General features: G+C 48.4%; 1 protein-coding gene across 4 annotated transcripts in view; it reads left to right on the top strand.

Moving 5' to 3' along the window:
* Nucleotides 1–14,509, top strand: part of LOC136577084 (uncharacterized) — a 33,398-nt gene extending 18,889 nt beyond the window's left edge. For all 4 annotated transcript variants that reach the window (XM_066576800.1, XM_066576799.1, XM_066576803.1 and 1 more), the window contains exons 4-7: nt 1,001–1,300; nt 2,882–3,229; nt 10,158–10,472; nt 13,992–14,509. In XM_066576800.1, the coding sequence (XP_066432897.1) occupies nt 1,001–1,300; nt 2,882–3,229; nt 10,158–10,472; nt 13,992–14,353 (1,325 nt within the window). In that variant the 3' untranslated portion in view covers nt 14,354–14,509. The remainder of the gene's footprint in view (nt 1–1,000; nt 1,301–2,881; nt 3,230–10,157; nt 10,473–13,991) is intronic.
* The last annotated feature ends 1,427 nt before the right edge of the window (nt 14,510–15,936 follow it).

The raw sequence follows: 15,936 nt of genomic DNA, 5'->3' as shown, positions 1-15,936 counted from the left end.
AAGGTCGTGAGTTCAATCCCTGTGTGGTTCAGGTAGCCTGCTTAAGGTTGACTCAGCCTCCCATCCTTCTGAGGTCAGTGAAATGAGTACCCAGCTTGGTGGAGGTAAAATAAATGACCTGAAAGCGCTGTGGGTTAAGTTGGCGCTATACAAATAACAAGATTTTTTTTTTTTTTTAATTTATCTCACGAAATTTCCTGCTGGCTGTGGATCTGATCTGCTTCTTCTCTGCTAGACTTTCATGGAGATCAGCTACCATTCCACCAATATTAATTGGGAATAGCTATACAAATGGGAGATGCTAGAATGTCTCCATAGCACTACGCATTGGAAGGTAGCTTTCCTATAAGTCAATGACCGATCTTTTAACAGGCCTTGTAACATGACTAAGGATATAAGCCAAGCCTGAGTCTTCTCCATATGGAAAAGCCACCTATCTGCAGTCAGCTGCTTTGGGGTTCTTGCCCCAAATTAGTGCACAATAAGGTTGACCAGAACCCCAAAGCAGCAGTCTGCAGATGGGTGACTTGTAGTTATGGTTAAAACTCTGGTTTATAACTTTAGTCATGTTACAAGGCTTGTTAAAAGATCAGTCATTGACTTATAGGAAAGCTACTTTTTAATAAGTGGCACTCTGAGGCATTTTTCCATCTCTATTTGTATACCTTTTTCCCAAGGAGCCCTGTATGGCCTATAAGAGTCCCTACAAGATCTTGGTACTCTCCATAAGGAGAACCAAGTGTCAATAGGGGAAGACAAGAGAGATGGACTGTCAGCTGTGCCTGCTGATAGATATAAGACAAGTATAGTGGATAACTGCATACAGTTTTTGTTGCCAATCTTTCCTGAAAACCCTACAGCATCCCATAAAACAACATATCCCTCAGCTGCAGGGAAGTACAGAAGGACCGCTGGAGTTTTTATTAATGCAGAATCATTGGGTATTTGGTAGGTGAATTAATTGTTTATAATGAACATGAAGATATTTTGTGGTTTTCAGCCAGACCCACGATGCTACACCTGAGTGACACGGGCGAGGTGGTGTGCTCTGTCACCCTAGACACATTTTATCCCGGATATCTCCACATTGAATGGAAGTGTGGAAGAGAGAAGTCAACAGACGTGTTATCATCCCAGGAGCTCTACGAAGAAAGTCCTGACCAAACATCATTCTCAGTGTGCAGTCAAGTCAGAATTCCTGAAGATTCCCTCCGATGTCCAGAGTCTGCAGTACACATCAGCTGGGAACACGAGTATACAAACACCAGGGAGCAGCAAACACGGTCTATCAGAGATCAAGGTAGGACGATTTACATAAAGAGAAGATACAATGCAGATGTAAGAAGATTTGCGTTTTGGAATGGTCAAATCCGAGTCCTGACTTTTAATCCATTTAGGAACAGGCATGGCAAAATTAACGGCGCCTGGTCGCGGCCCTAAAGCACAGCCTTATGTAAAATTACGGCAGGGATTTAAGCCTCCTGCTCTGCAATCAATGAGCGCTGTGTACTTGAAAGTGGAAGTGTAACTTCCACTACAGGAGCCTGGGGGTCATGTGACGGCTAGGATTCCCTGCTACAGCACAGCTGCAGGGTCGTACTAGACCCTGGCCAGCTCTGCCAGTGACTACTGTCACTGCAGGGGTTGTTTTCCCCTGTAACTGGGGCTCCTATGGATGCCCAAGCTACAGTGGAAAAATGTCAAATAGAAAAAAAAAAACATGTGAATGTTCCCCAGGAGGTTTTATGACGTCATGGGGGACATAGATAGTAAAAAACATAATTACATACACAAGTAAATAAAAATTACAGAATAAAACAGCAATATATACATAAGAAAGAAAATAACCCAAAGCCGACGCCAACCAAAACCGTCGCTGTATGCGCCCTGTAAACCCAAACCATACATATTATATATCAAAACATCCAAAACAAAATGAGGAACCCATTCCCATACTTTATTAACTATAAATATTAAAAAAATCATTTTTTTTAGCTTTTTACCCCCAATAAAACTAAAAAACGGCAAAAAAGTCAGTGAAAGGGATATTTAAAAATAGGCCTATATGTCATGGAAAAAACCGCAGCAAAAATAATTTTGGTAGCTGAAGGAAAAAAAATAAGGCTGTAAAGCTACCACATGGGTAAAATCTCTAAAAGTGTGTGTGGTCCTTAAGGTACAAAACAGCCTGGTCCCTAAGAGGTTAATGGGTCTTCCAGGCAATTTCTATTGAGGACTTATCTTCTTAAACCCCTGCGTAGTGGGCAATGCTGGTAATTGCAGATCCAGCGTCCATTGATTTTAATTACCAGTGCTAGCCACTTAACCGGAAGAGGAGTAATCTGCTTCCGCTCTGTACACTGTGTTCTGGTACCCGAGCGGCAGACCCCAGATGATCAACTATTAATCACCTATCCTGAGGATAAGTCATCAATAGAAATTGCCTGGAAAACGCCTTTAAACCTAAGGAAATGTTGTGTTGAAGAGGGCTGTGCAGACAAGGCATCCCAGAAATATTGATAAACTGAAACACATTTGCAGGGTTGTAGGGTCCAAAATTCCTACTCACCATTGTGTAAATCTTATTTACTGTGAATGATTACTTGATGTGCTCAATAAAAGACATGAACAGCACAACTGTCTGTGTCTAATTAATTAGTCTATAATTGTGGCTTAGATACAATCAGACCACATTTTATTAGTGATCAATGCAGAAATACAGGTTCACTTACGTTTTTGCCACTGTATATCGCCAACTAATACCTATTTCCTTCCCTCAGAATATAATTTAGAAATCTGAAGTTATTGGGGCTGTTTGGTGGGATTGTCACACTCGTGTTTTGATTATTCTACATCCGCATGTAATGTGTCTCTCCGGCAGATTTCCCTTGGAGGCCAGTAGTGGATGACATACAGGCACCACCATGTATATATCACAGCGTTCCCGCCATCCTACAGTGTCACATATCAGGATATTACCCGGACGCTGTCACCGTGAAGTGGTTCAGGAAAAATAAGCGGACTCTGGAGTTATGTGAAGAAACCGATGATGCTTCCATTCCAAAAATCAAATCAACTAAGAATCCAGACAACACCTTCAGCTGTACAGCGCAGCTAATGATAACACCTGCAGTGAAAAGCCACCAGGGGGCGGAATATATTTGCCAAGTAGAACATCCTTCTCTGGAAAAGGCAATCAAGAAAAGTACAGGAGGAATCAAAATGCTGGGTGAGTCTAGAAGACACCGATATATAAGGAAGGTGATCACATGTCCTTAGCATTGGTTATTTGCATATAGTGTTGCACCCTTAAATCTCAGTAATGGTGTAATGGAGAATTAAAGGGGTTATCCAGGTCCAAAAAGTTTTTGAAACTTTCTCAGGGTGATGGAAAAACATAAAAGAAGGTGCACCCACCTCACCCGATCCCCTGCTTATCGCATTCCACTAGTATCTGGTCAACTGCTGCTTTGTGTTTCCTCCTGTATTGATGATGTCACAGAACCAGAGACATGTGACTACTGCAGCCAATCACTGGCTTACTTCAGATATTACTGCAGCAGGAGGTGAAGAGCAGTGTGGGAGCCGGCACTAGCAGAATGGGACAGGCAGGGGGATCAGATTTTTCAGACATGGATCTAATACTTAACCTGCGGCAGCAATCATGGCTCAGCCTCAGAACTGCACGTGGATTTAACCCCATAGGGCATATATATGTGCGGGCATCTCAACATGGTTTCTGTGCAGAAACTACGCCAAGAATTGACATGTCATTTTTTTCTGCCACATGGATCTCAAAATCCACATGTGCAAAAATGCATTATAGTTAATGGAAAGTAAAATAGTTCAGGCTCTGCTGTGGATTTCAGCCCTGAATGCACACAAACAATCAGCCGTGTGAACTTGGCCTTGGGGTGTAATTATATGTGTCTTGTTTAGAGATGAGCGAACTTACTCGTCCGAGCTTGATGCTAGTTCGAGTATTAGCGTGTTCGAGATGCTCGTTACTCGTGACGAGCACCACGCGATGTTCGAGTTACTTTCACTTTCATCTCTGAGACGTTAGCGCGCTTTTCTGGCCAATAGAAACACAGGGAAGGCATTACAACCTCCCCCTGCGACGTTCAAGCCCTATACCACCCCCTGCAGTGAGTGGCTGGCGAGATCAGGTGTCACCCAAGTATATAAATCGGCCCCTCCCGCGGCTCGCCACAGATGATTTCTGACATAGCTCAGGGAAAGTGCTGCTGATGCTGGAGCTGCTATAGGGAGAGCGTTAGGAGTTATTTTAGATTTCAAGAACCCCAATGGTCCTTCTTAGGGCCACATCTGACCGTGTGCAGTACTGTTGAGGCTGCTGGGAGCTGTGTTGCACTTTTTTTTTTTTTGTATATCGGCCGTGCAGAGCATTGCGTCCTCAGTCTGCAGTCATTGTACATAGTATAGGGCCAGTACTGGTGAGGCAGGGACAGTGAAAAAGGTGAAAGAGATATACTGTCTATATAGGCAGTGGGCTTTTTCAAAAAAATTTTGGGAAAAAAACTATATTTGGCTGCCTGTGACCGTCCTCAGTGTACTGCGTGTCTGCTGGGGGTAGTAGTCCTAATTAATACGCAGCTAAGCGTTAGAGCAGGCTTGCGCAAAAGTGTTTCCTGGCTCTGCGGTGCCCGTTACATCACCGCCGTCATCCTGTCCACATTGAAACAGTATACATATATACGCTGCCTACAGTATCTGTGCACTGTCTCAGCTCTGCCGTTCAAAAAATAGAAGCAAAATACTTTAGGCCTACTAGTGGCGTCTGGCCACTTGACTGCTTCTGCGCTGTGAATTCCACTATCTCAGTCATACGCACCTACGTCTCACTGCAGGCTCTGCTGTGCGTTCCGTAAGCGAAGTCAGCCTCCAACCACAGCCCAAAAAGCGGCACATTTAAATACAGCGTTCTGTTTCTGCACTACTGGTAATACACCATGCTGAGGGGTAGGGGTAGGCCTAGAGGACGTGGACGCGGAGGCCCAAGTCAGGGTGTGGGCACAGGCCGAGCTCCTAATCCAGGTGTTTCGCAGCCGACTGCTGCGGGATTACGAGAGAGGCACGTTTCTGGCGTCCCCAGATTAATCTCACAATTTATGGGTCCACGCGGTAGACCTTTATTAGAAAATGAGCAGTGTGAGCAGGTCCTGTCATGGATGGCAGAAAGTGCATCCAGCAATCTATCGACCACCCAGAGTTCTACGCCGTCCACTGCTGCAACTCTGAATTCTCTGGCTGCTGCTCCTCCTTCCTCCCAGCCTCCTCACTCCATTACAATGACACATTCTGAGGAGCGGGCAGACTCCCAGGAACTGTTGCCGGGCCCCTGCCCAGAATGGCCAGCAATGGTTCCTCTCCCACTGGAGGAGTTTGTCGTGACCGATGCCCAACCTTTGGAAAGTTCCCGGGGTCCGGGGGATGAGGCTGGGGACTTCTGGCAACTGTCTCAAGAGCTTTCAGTGGGTGAGGAGGATGATGACTATGAGACACAGTTGTCTATCACTCAGGTAGTAGTAATTGGAGTAAGTCCAGGGGAGGAGCGCACAGAGGATTCGGAGGAAGAGCAGCTGGACGATGAGGTGACTGACCCCACTTGGTTTGCTAAGCCTACTGAGGACAGGTCTTCAGAGGGGGAGGCAAGTGCAGCCGCAGGGCAGGTTGGGTTGGAAGAGGCAGTGCGGTGGCCAGGGGTAGAGGCAGGGCCAGACCGAATAATCCACCAACTGTTTCCCAAAGCGTCCCCTCGCGCCATGCCACCCTGCAGAGGCCGAGGTGCTCAAAGGTCTGGCAGTTTTTCACTGAGTGCAGACGACCGACGAACAGTGGTGTGCAACCTTTGTCGCGCCAAGATCAGCCGGGGAGCCACCACCACCAGCCTCACCACCACCAGCATGCGCAGACATATGATGGCCAAGCACCCCACAAGGTGGGACGAAGGCCGTTTACCGCCTCCGGTTTGCACCACTGCCTCTCCCCCTGTGCCCCAACCTGCCACTGAGATCCAACACCCCTCTCAGGACACAGGCACTACCGTCTCCTGGCCTGCACCCACACCCTCACCTCCGCTGTCCTCGGCCCCATCCACCAATGTCTCTCAGCGCACCGTCCAGCCGTCGCTAGCGCAAGTGTTTGAGCGCAAGCGCAAGTACGCCGCAACGCACCCGCACGCTCAAGCGTTAAACGTGCACATAGCCAAATTGATCAGCCTGGAGATGCTGCCGTATAGGCTTGTGGAAACGGAGGCTTTCAAAAGCATGATGGCGGCGGCGGCCCCGCGCTACTCGGTTCCCAGTCGCCACTACTTTTCCCGATGGGCCGTTCCAGCCCTGCACGAGCACTTCTCCCGCAACATTGTACCCGCCCTCACCAACGTGGTTACTGCCAAGGTCCACTTAACAACGGACACGTGGACAAGCACAGGCGGGCAGGGCCACTATATCTCCCTGACGGCACATTGGGTGAATTTAGAGGAGGCTGGGACCGAGTCAGAGCCTGGGACCGCTCACGTCCTACCCACCCCCAGAATTGCGGGCCCCAGCTCGGTGGTGGTATCTGCGGCGGTGTATGCTTCCTCCACTAAGCCACCCTCCTCCTCCTCCTCCTCCTCCTCCTCCTACGCAACCTCTGTCTCGCAATCAAGATGTGTCAGCAGCAGCACATTGCCAGCAGTCGGTGTCGCGCGGCGTGGCAGCACAGCGGTGGGCAAGCGTCAGCAGGCCGTGCTGAAACTACTCAGCTTAGGAGAGAAGAGGCACACGGCCCACGAACTGCTGCAGGGTCTGACAGAGCAGACCGACCGCTGGCTTTCGCCGCTGAGCCTCCAACCGGGCATGGTCATGTGTGACAACGGCCGTAACCTGGTGGCGGCTCTGCAGCTCGGCAGCCTCACGCATGTGCCATGCCTGGCCCATGTCTTTAATTTGGTGGTTCAGTGCCTTCTGAAAAGCTACCGACACTTGTCAGACCTGCTCGGAGAGGTGCGCCGGGTCAGCGCACATTTCCGCAAGTCCAAGACGGACGCTGCCACCCTGCGGACCCTGCAACATCGGTTTAATCTGCCAGTGCACCGACTGCTGTGCGACGTGCCCACACGGTGGAACTCTATGCTCCACATGTTGGCCAGACTCTATGAGCAGCGTAGAGCTATAGTGGAATACCAACTCCAACATGGGCGGCGTAGTGGGAGTCAGCCTCCTCAATTCTTTACAGAAGAGTGGGCCTGGTTGGCAGACATCTGCCAGGTCCTTGGAAACCTTGAGGAGTCTACCCAGATGGTGTGCGGGGATGCTGCAGTCATTAGCGTCACCACTCCTCTGCTATGCCTCTTGAGAAGTTTCCTGCAACGCATAAAGGCAGACGCTTTGTGCTCGGAAACGGAGGCGGGGAAAGACAGTATGTCGCTGGATAGTCAGAGCACCCTCCTGTCTATATCTCAGTGTGTTGAGGAGGAGGAAGAGGGGGAGGAGCATGAGGAGGAGGGGGAAGAGACAGCTTTGCCCACTGCAGCGGGTACCCATGCTGCTTGCCTGTCATCCTTTCGGCGTGTATGGCCTGAGGAGGAGGAGGAGGAGGGGGATCCTGAAAGTGATCTTCCTAGTGAGGACAGCCATGTGTTGCGTACAGGTACCCTGGCACACATGGCTGACTTCATGTTAGGATGCCTTTCTCGTGACCCTCACGTTACACGCATTCTGGCCACTACGGATTACTGGGTGTACACACTGCTCGACCCACGGTATAAGGAGAACCTTTCCACTCTCATACCCAAAGAGGAAAGGGGTTCGAGAGTGATGCTATACCACAGGACCCTGGTGGACAAACTGATGGTAAAATTCCCATCCGACAGCGCTACTGGCAGAAGGCGCAGTTCCGAGGGCCAGATAGCAGGGGTGGCGCGAAGATCAGGCGGCATGTACAGCGCAGGCAGGGGAACACTCTCCAAGGCCTTTGCCAGCTTTCTGGCTCCCCAGCAAGACTGTGTCACCGCTCCCCAGTCAAGGCTGAGTTGGCGGGAGCACTGTAAAAGGATGGTGAGGGAGTACGTAGCCGATCGCACGACCGTCCTCCGTGACGCCTCTGCCCTCTACAACTACTGGGTGTTTAAGCTGGACACGTGGCCTGAACTTGCGCTGTATGCCCTGGAGGTGCTTGCTTGTCCTGCGGCTAGCGTCTTGTCAGAGAGGGTGTTTAGTGCGGCTGGGGGAATCATCACAGATAAGCGTACCCGCCTGTCAACCGACAGTGCCGACAGGCTTACACTCATCAAGATGAACAAAGCCTGGATTTCCCCAGACTTCTCTTCTCCACCAGCGGACAGCAGCGATACCTAAATACGTAGGCTGCACCCGCGGATGGAAGCATCATTCTCTATCACCATCAAAAACGGGGACCTTTTAGCTTCATCAATCTGTGTATTCTATTCATCCTCCTGCTCCTCCTCCTGAAACCTCACGTAATCACGCCGAACGGGCAATTTTTCTTAGGCCCACAAGGCTCAGTCATATAACTCTTGTAAACAACGTTTATACGTTTCAATGCTCATTAAAGCGTTGAAACTTGCACCTGAACCAATTTTTATTTTAACTGGGCTGCCTACAGGCCTAGTTACAAATTAAGCCACATTAACCAAAGCGATTAATGGGTTTCACCTGCCCTCTTGGTTGGGCATGGGCAATTTTTCTGAGGTACATTAGTACTGTTGGTACACCAATTTTTTTGGGCCCTCGCCTACAGTGTAATCCTAGTAATTTTTAGCCCACCTGCATTAAACCTGACATTACCTCAGCTGTGCTGGGCACTGCAATAGGATATATTTATGTACCGCCAGTGGGTTCCAGGGAGCCACCCATGCTGTCGGTCCACACGGAGTTGTAACTGCATGTGTCCACTTCTAAAGAACGCCAGTGTGACTGGGGCATGCAGTGTGGGCCGAAGCCCACCTGCATTAAACCTGACGTTAGCTTTGCTGTCCAGGGCACTGCAATGGGATATATTTATGTACCGCCGGTGGGTTCCAGGGAACCACCCATGCTGTCGGTCCACACGGAGATGTAACTGCATGTGTCCACTTCTAAAGAACCGCAGTCTGCCTGGGGCATGCAGTGTGGGCTGAAGCCCACCTGCATTAAACATGACATTACCTCAGATGTGCTGGGCACTGCAATGGGATACATTTATGTACCGCCGGTGGCTTCCTGGGACCCACCCATGCTGTCGGTCCACACGGAATTCCCATTGCGGAGTTGTACCTGCCTGTGACTATTTATAAAAAACCGCGGTCTGACTGGGGCATGCAGACCCCTTGACAGAATGAATAGTGTGTGGCATATAGGTTCCCCATTTCTATGCCCACGTGTGCAGCTCCTGATGGCGGTGGCACAGGATTCTATTTCTCATTGCTTCTGTACAGCATTGTGGGCTATCGCCCCGCCCCTTTTAAAGAGGGTCGCTGCCTAGCCGTGCCAACCCTCTGCAGTGTGTGCCTGCGGTTCCTCCTCATGGCAGACGCACTTATAAATAGACATGAGGGTGGTGTGGCATGAGGGCAGCTGAAGGCTGCGCAGGGACACTTTGGTGTGCGCTGTGGACACTGGGTCATGCGGGGGGGGGGGGGGGGGTTGGGCAGCATGTAACCCAGGAGAAGTGGCAGCGGAGTGTCATGCAGGCAGTGATTGTGCTTTGTTGGAGGTAGTGTGGTGCTTAGCTAAGGTATGCCTTGCTAATGAGGGCTTTTCAGAAGTAAAAATTGTTGGGAGGGGGGGGCCACTCTTGCCGCTATTGTGGCTTAATAGTGGGACCTGGGAACTTGAGATGCAGCCCAACATGTAGCCCCTCGCCTGCCCTATCCGTTGCTGTGTCGTTCCCATCACTTTCTTGAATTGCCCAGATTTTCACAAATGGAAACCTTAGCGAGCATTGGCGAAATAGAACAATGCTCGAGTCGCCCATTGACTTCAATGGGGTTTGTTACTCGAAACGAACCCTCGAGCATCGCAAAATTTTCATCCCGAGTAACGAGCACCCGAGCATTTTGGTGCTCGCTCATCTCTAGTCTTGTTGAGGTTTTTGCTTCAGTTGTCATACATTATCTTACCTACTTTATAAATGTCTCCACTCTGCAGCTAAACCTCAGCTGGAGCCGATAGGGAAGACCCTGCTGGACGGCATGCTGGTGCAGTTTTCGTTGCATCTTCATAGCTTTTACCCTAAAGACATGAAGGTGAAGTGGCATCGGGGGGAGCAAGAACACAGAAAAGGAGTAAAGCAGGGGACGAGACACGCGGAAACATTCACAGAACAGGAAGATTCATTGTTTTACATGATCAGTGAATGCTGCATTCTGGGAGATGGCTTTACAGATCCTGAGTATAAACTGTATGTAACCTGGGAGCACGAGGCTATGGAGGGACCTGAGACAAGGACGTTGTCCGTAAGAGGTAGGAGATGGCACTAATCTATCATGTACGGCATTCTGATTGTGGTTCAGACTCTTTCCCCCTCCAACATCTCAAAACACACCTCTTGATTGACATCTCTAGTACCCTTGAGTTGGGGGCTCCATGCATTCCACTCATGGTGCATGTACCACAGCTCTGGAATCAGTACCTACGCATTGATCTTTCCTGCTATGGCCATCTTGCTTGCTGATAGATTTTGCGACTCACTTTTACTCCCTTGAAAGCTACAAATAGGAAGGTGCATGCGTGTGATGTCAGCACACAAGATGGCCCCAGTAAGGACCGATTCCAAAGTTGTATCAGTGAGTGGAGCGCATCATGCCAATCAAAAGCCAAGGGGCATGTATAGCAGGCTTGGGGCCATCCTCTACCCTCTCATCCTGGGGCATAAACCACTGGGGGTTTGGGTCATGGGGTCTTACTGCAACGGGCGACAGGCGGGAAGAGGCCTGCACTCTCTGAGTGGTTTCTAAAATGTGGATAAAGAGCTGTGTCACGGTGGCAATAAGTGCAGCACGCTTTCAGTAATCAGGTATACAACAGGATCTGGACGAAAATAGAATTAGTTGATCGTGATGCCAGTGCCTGGATTAAGAGCGCTTGGTAGCGAAATAAGACTAAGGGCTCCCACCCACTGGCGATATTTTCTCCACTGCGATGCGATTCTAAAGTTAAAGTCTTGCATCACAGTGCGAGAAAAAAATTGGCATGACGCCGGGGATATCGGCATCACGCCGACATATCGCCAGTCTTTTCAATGGGGCCAGCGGCAGCAGCGCTAGCCCCATTGAAAAGACATGGAGAATGCCGGGGACTTCTGCCACAGCTGTCACAGCTGTCACAGCTGTGGCAGGAGTTTCCTTCATCCCTGCGGGGACCGCGGGGATGAAGGAATCCTCTGTCACAGCTGTGGCAGAAGTCCCCGGCATTCTATTCCATTGCTTTCAATGGGATCGGCACAGCTGCCGATCCCATTGAAAGCACTGCTTTGGCAAGCCCCATGGAATGATTATCGGGGAAGGGCTTGAAATATAAGCCCTTCCCCAATAATCATCAATAAGTGTGAAAAAATTTTAAAAAAAATTATACTCACCTCTCCTGCTCTCAGCCGCGTCCTCCTGCTGGCTCCCCGGCACTGCTACTGAGCTCTTTCAGCAGTCGAGGATTTAAAAATCCCCGCCTCCTGAAAGAGCTATGCAGATTGGCTGAGGGCCACGGGGATGAAGGAAACTCCTGCCACAGCTGTCACAGCTGTGAAAGCATAGGGAGAATGCCGCGGACTTCTGCCAATGGGGCTAGCGCTGCTGTTGCTAGCCCCATTGAAACCATTTGCCGGCCTCTTTCTTGCGCTGCGATGCGAGATTTTTCTCGTGCTCTCGCAGCGCAAGAAAGAGAATATCGCCAGTGGGTGGGAGCCCTAACACACGTATGTAGGTAAATGACAGGCACACCCTCTACTTTCAGGCTTGTGGTTGTCTGCATTACTCTTACGCTCCAAAAATTGCATATACAACTTGCATATACACTGTTTAAAACTTTATACATGAATAAACAAACTTTGAGGGGGCAGCACCTGAGCTAAGGAAGAGCTATATAGAAGGAACTGACAAGAAAATACCCTTTATAAACCCCACTAACAGTTTTGCCATTCCTGAAACACTGTGCTCAAGTGTTCTTTAGTACTCACAAACTTCTATGAAAATTCAATACTTGTCTGAAGATTTGCGGCTGCATTGCTGTCCAGTAGAAAGCAGGGCTGGCTTGAACGGACATCAGGTTTGGGCAAACAACCCTCTTCTTATTAAATGCAGTCCAGCCTAACTACACTTTGCTAAATGAACCGGTAGTCAGAACAGTTGCTCTTAACTTGCAGGTAAAGTACTTTTATCCTGCAGTGCCAGACCAGGTCACTACATTGCAACCGATGTAGGGGCAGATGAAGGGTAATGCTGCTCCATACAGGCTCTGGTCTGTTGGATCAGTGTTCCCCAACTCCAGTCCTCAGGGACCGCCAACAGGTCATGTTTTCAGGATTTCCTCAGTGTTGCACAGTGATGTAATTATCGTCAGTGCCTCAGACATTGCCACAGGTGTTCTTACCATAGGACATCCTGAAAATATGACCTGTTGGTGGTCCCTGAGGACTGGAGTTGGGGACCCCTGTGTTGGATTACTGGAAGGCTTTGACAGAATCCATGGTTATACCCAGCTTGCTTGGCCTGGGTAGTGGTGGCAAGAAATTCACATTAATTCCACATACTGGACAAATTGGGCTACAAAACATCACAAATTGCGGTAATATTTAGCTGCGATTGCCGTGGTTCAGCCACCAAACAAGAAAGCACTGGCTGAAGAGTACAGACAAGTGCCGGAGCTGCAGAGGAGATGTGCGGCAAAGGGGACTGCACCTGTTAGGTGATGTATTGTGTCCTTGTTTTTTGTTTTCATGCAGATAGGTCTTATTTCCGGGCCCTAAAAGTAGCAACACAAAAGAAGGCTCCATAGGGAAACATGGACTACAAAACATTGCAAATCGCGGCTGCATAGAGCAGGCCACAATGTTGTATTTTTGCACATTGCAAATGTGAAGGAACCCATAGGAAAGCATTAGCTTCACATACATGTGATTTGTAGCTCTGTCTCATTGCGATAAAATTGTGCGATTTTATCACCTATGTGATAGCGGTCTAAAGGCTTGAACATTTATTTAAAGGAATGTTGTCATCCCATTGGTGGCGCTGCAAAGGTATTGTTCCATCTTCCTTATTTACAAACAGTGCAAAATGGCATCTTCAGGGTAGAGTACTGTGAAGAGATGTTACAGTTAAAATTATATGGAGATCCCATATCTTCGGTTAGGATTGGTTTAAGGTGATAATTTTAGGAGATGGACATCTTTAAGCAATATCTAACCTCTTTACCATTTATAGTAAGTTTGGGTCACTCACCTATTGAATCGCCATTTTTCAGTCACATTGGTTGGCACATGTGCATAAAAGGCTCAGGAGACTTGGAGTTTCTTAAGTTCTGGTGCCTGCCAGTATTTATTCTATCAACAGCACATGCAATACTTGGTACATACAGGCCTCATGACTCACAACCCACAGTGTCTCTGTCACCACTCCTCATCCGGAAAGTCTAGAGGCATCCTCCTCTGTTAGACTTGGGTAGGGCCCCGACTCGTCACCTGCTGGACCTGAGGCTCCTTGTTTCTGATGCAGTATCTTCACACCACTGGACTGATACTTTTATGCTGTTTCCTGCCACACTCACATGTGTTATATCTTGTTTCTACAGTCTAAATGCCCATCTACCACCCTCTGCAGGCCATTCTGTGTACTGCACTCCTACACATTATTACAGTGACAAGAAATAGAGTGACAGAAGTCATTAGAGTCACAGAAACGTTCTGCATGTCGCCATAAGTGTATTCCGTGTTAGCACTGCTGTGACCCAGATACATAAAGTAAGAGTTGACTTTGGATGTTTTTCCTACAGATCTCCCCTGGATCCCATGTGTGGATGAAATCTTTGTCCTCAGGTTGGAAGATCAGCTAAGAACCTGCATGATGTGCTGTATTACTGGCTACTTCCCAGATAAACTGAGTGTGTCTTGGTATAAGATGGAGAATGGAGTTACTTCTGCGGTGCAGGACTCCGAGGACACGGCGTCAAAAATAGAACCTCACAAAAGGAAAAACATGACATTTGGTTGTACTGCAGTTCTACATTTCACTCCAGATGTTAAGAAGGACCAAGGATCAGAATTTATCTGCAGGGTGGAGCATCCCAGCCTGGAGCATCCGATAGAGAGAAGCAGCGGACCCCTCTGTATATTAAGACAAGGTGAAGAGGAGTGATTACAAACATGGATCCCACTAGTCTGCAATGCAGAGACTTTATCCGTTTATGGACCCCGTTGTTTACCCCTAAAGGAGTTTTACCAACAAAGACAATGTTTGATTGCTGGGGGCTCAAACATGGAGACCCCATCTGGAAAACAGCACCCCACAACTACCCCATCTGTATTCAGATCAGCAGTGTACATGCATCACTACTAGTCCATTCACTTCTATGTGACGGAGGGAGATTGCCGAGCGCATTTATCTCCACCTGTCCCATTGAGGTGAATGAAGTAGTGGTTGGGCATATTCACGGCTGATCCAATCACATGGGGCAGTTAGGGAAACTCCCACAATCAGACATTTTTCCCCTATCCTGTGGCTTAACTCCTTTAGGGCTTCTGCATATGGGCATAAGCGTGTTTACTCTCGCAAGAGGAGGGCGTGATTGCGCTCTGAATAGAGCGCTATCACATTCTCTGGCGAGCAGATCCCTGCTTATTTCTGTACTTTTACCCACTGCCGCCCCTGTTCACATTGGTGCAGGACACACCCGTGCCATGTTTGAACAAGAAGGATGGTTTAATAAGCAGGCAGGCCAGTCTAATTAGTCCCCGGTTTTATCGATTAACATTGCAAAATTTCATTAGAAACAAGTGCACCTTTCCACACCCCACACAAAAGTAGAGCAACTGGAGGGTTTTAAAGATTTCGGTTTTTCGTGGCCGATTTTCAGCACGTAAAATCATGTGCAAGTTGTGTGGTATACAAAACACAACCGAGCGTGATATCAGGTCATATAAACATGTGATTTTGCATAGATGTGTGGCGTTTTGTTTCAAAATCGCCTTGCAAGCTTCAGGGAAGAAGCGGTTCTCTGCCGCGGCTATCTCAAAGTTTCTCCCATTGTTTTCAATAGGGAAACCTTGCATCTCCTTGCACCGCCTGCACCTAGCACATGGTGCAATGCTGTCGCCGACCACACTGAAAGCAATGGGAGATGTGATGCTAGAGCACGCTCCAAGATAGGATGTGCAGCCATTTGTTTCCCACATCACGGTGCGGTAAAACATCGCTCATGTGTATCACCCCATTTGGGTACATATTAGTACGAGATTTGTGCGTCTCACAACGCAAAGCTCTTGCACGATTTTCTCGTCTGTGTGAAGCCAGCCTGAGGCTGCATCTCGTATTCGGCTCATGTAGGGGTTGTGTGCATATTTGTGTGCCTGTAGGTTGTGACGGTATTGGGGCAGCAAAGATTTCAATCCATTTATAAGAGGAAGTGAAATCATCATAAAAATCTGAATGTTAGGGCTTCCACCCACTTGCGTCTTTTAACGCTGCGATATTGCTGTGTTTTTTAACACGATTGTCAACGGGACTTTCTAATGTTAAAAACGCATTGCACAAAAATCACATTGACATTTGCATAAAAAAAAAACGCAGCAATATTGCAGCATTAAAAAAAACGCAGGTGGGTGGTAGCCCTTACATGCGTATTTTGAAGCAGATTCACAGCAAGATCCACTGGGGACAATCTATTACTTGTGGTTGTAGTCTTAGGGCCCATTGACACGGGTGTATCTTCTTTCTGTATT

The sequence above is a fragment of the Eleutherodactylus coqui genome, chromosome 8 (genome assembly GCF_035609145.1).
Source record: "Eleutherodactylus coqui strain aEleCoq1 chromosome 8, aEleCoq1.hap1, whole genome shotgun sequence".
NCBI classification, from domain to species: domain Eukaryota; kingdom Metazoa; phylum Chordata; class Amphibia; order Anura; family Eleutherodactylidae; genus Eleutherodactylus; species Eleutherodactylus coqui.
Note: the sequence above shows the minus strand (reverse complement) of the source record. Positions and strands in the feature narration are given on the sequence as shown.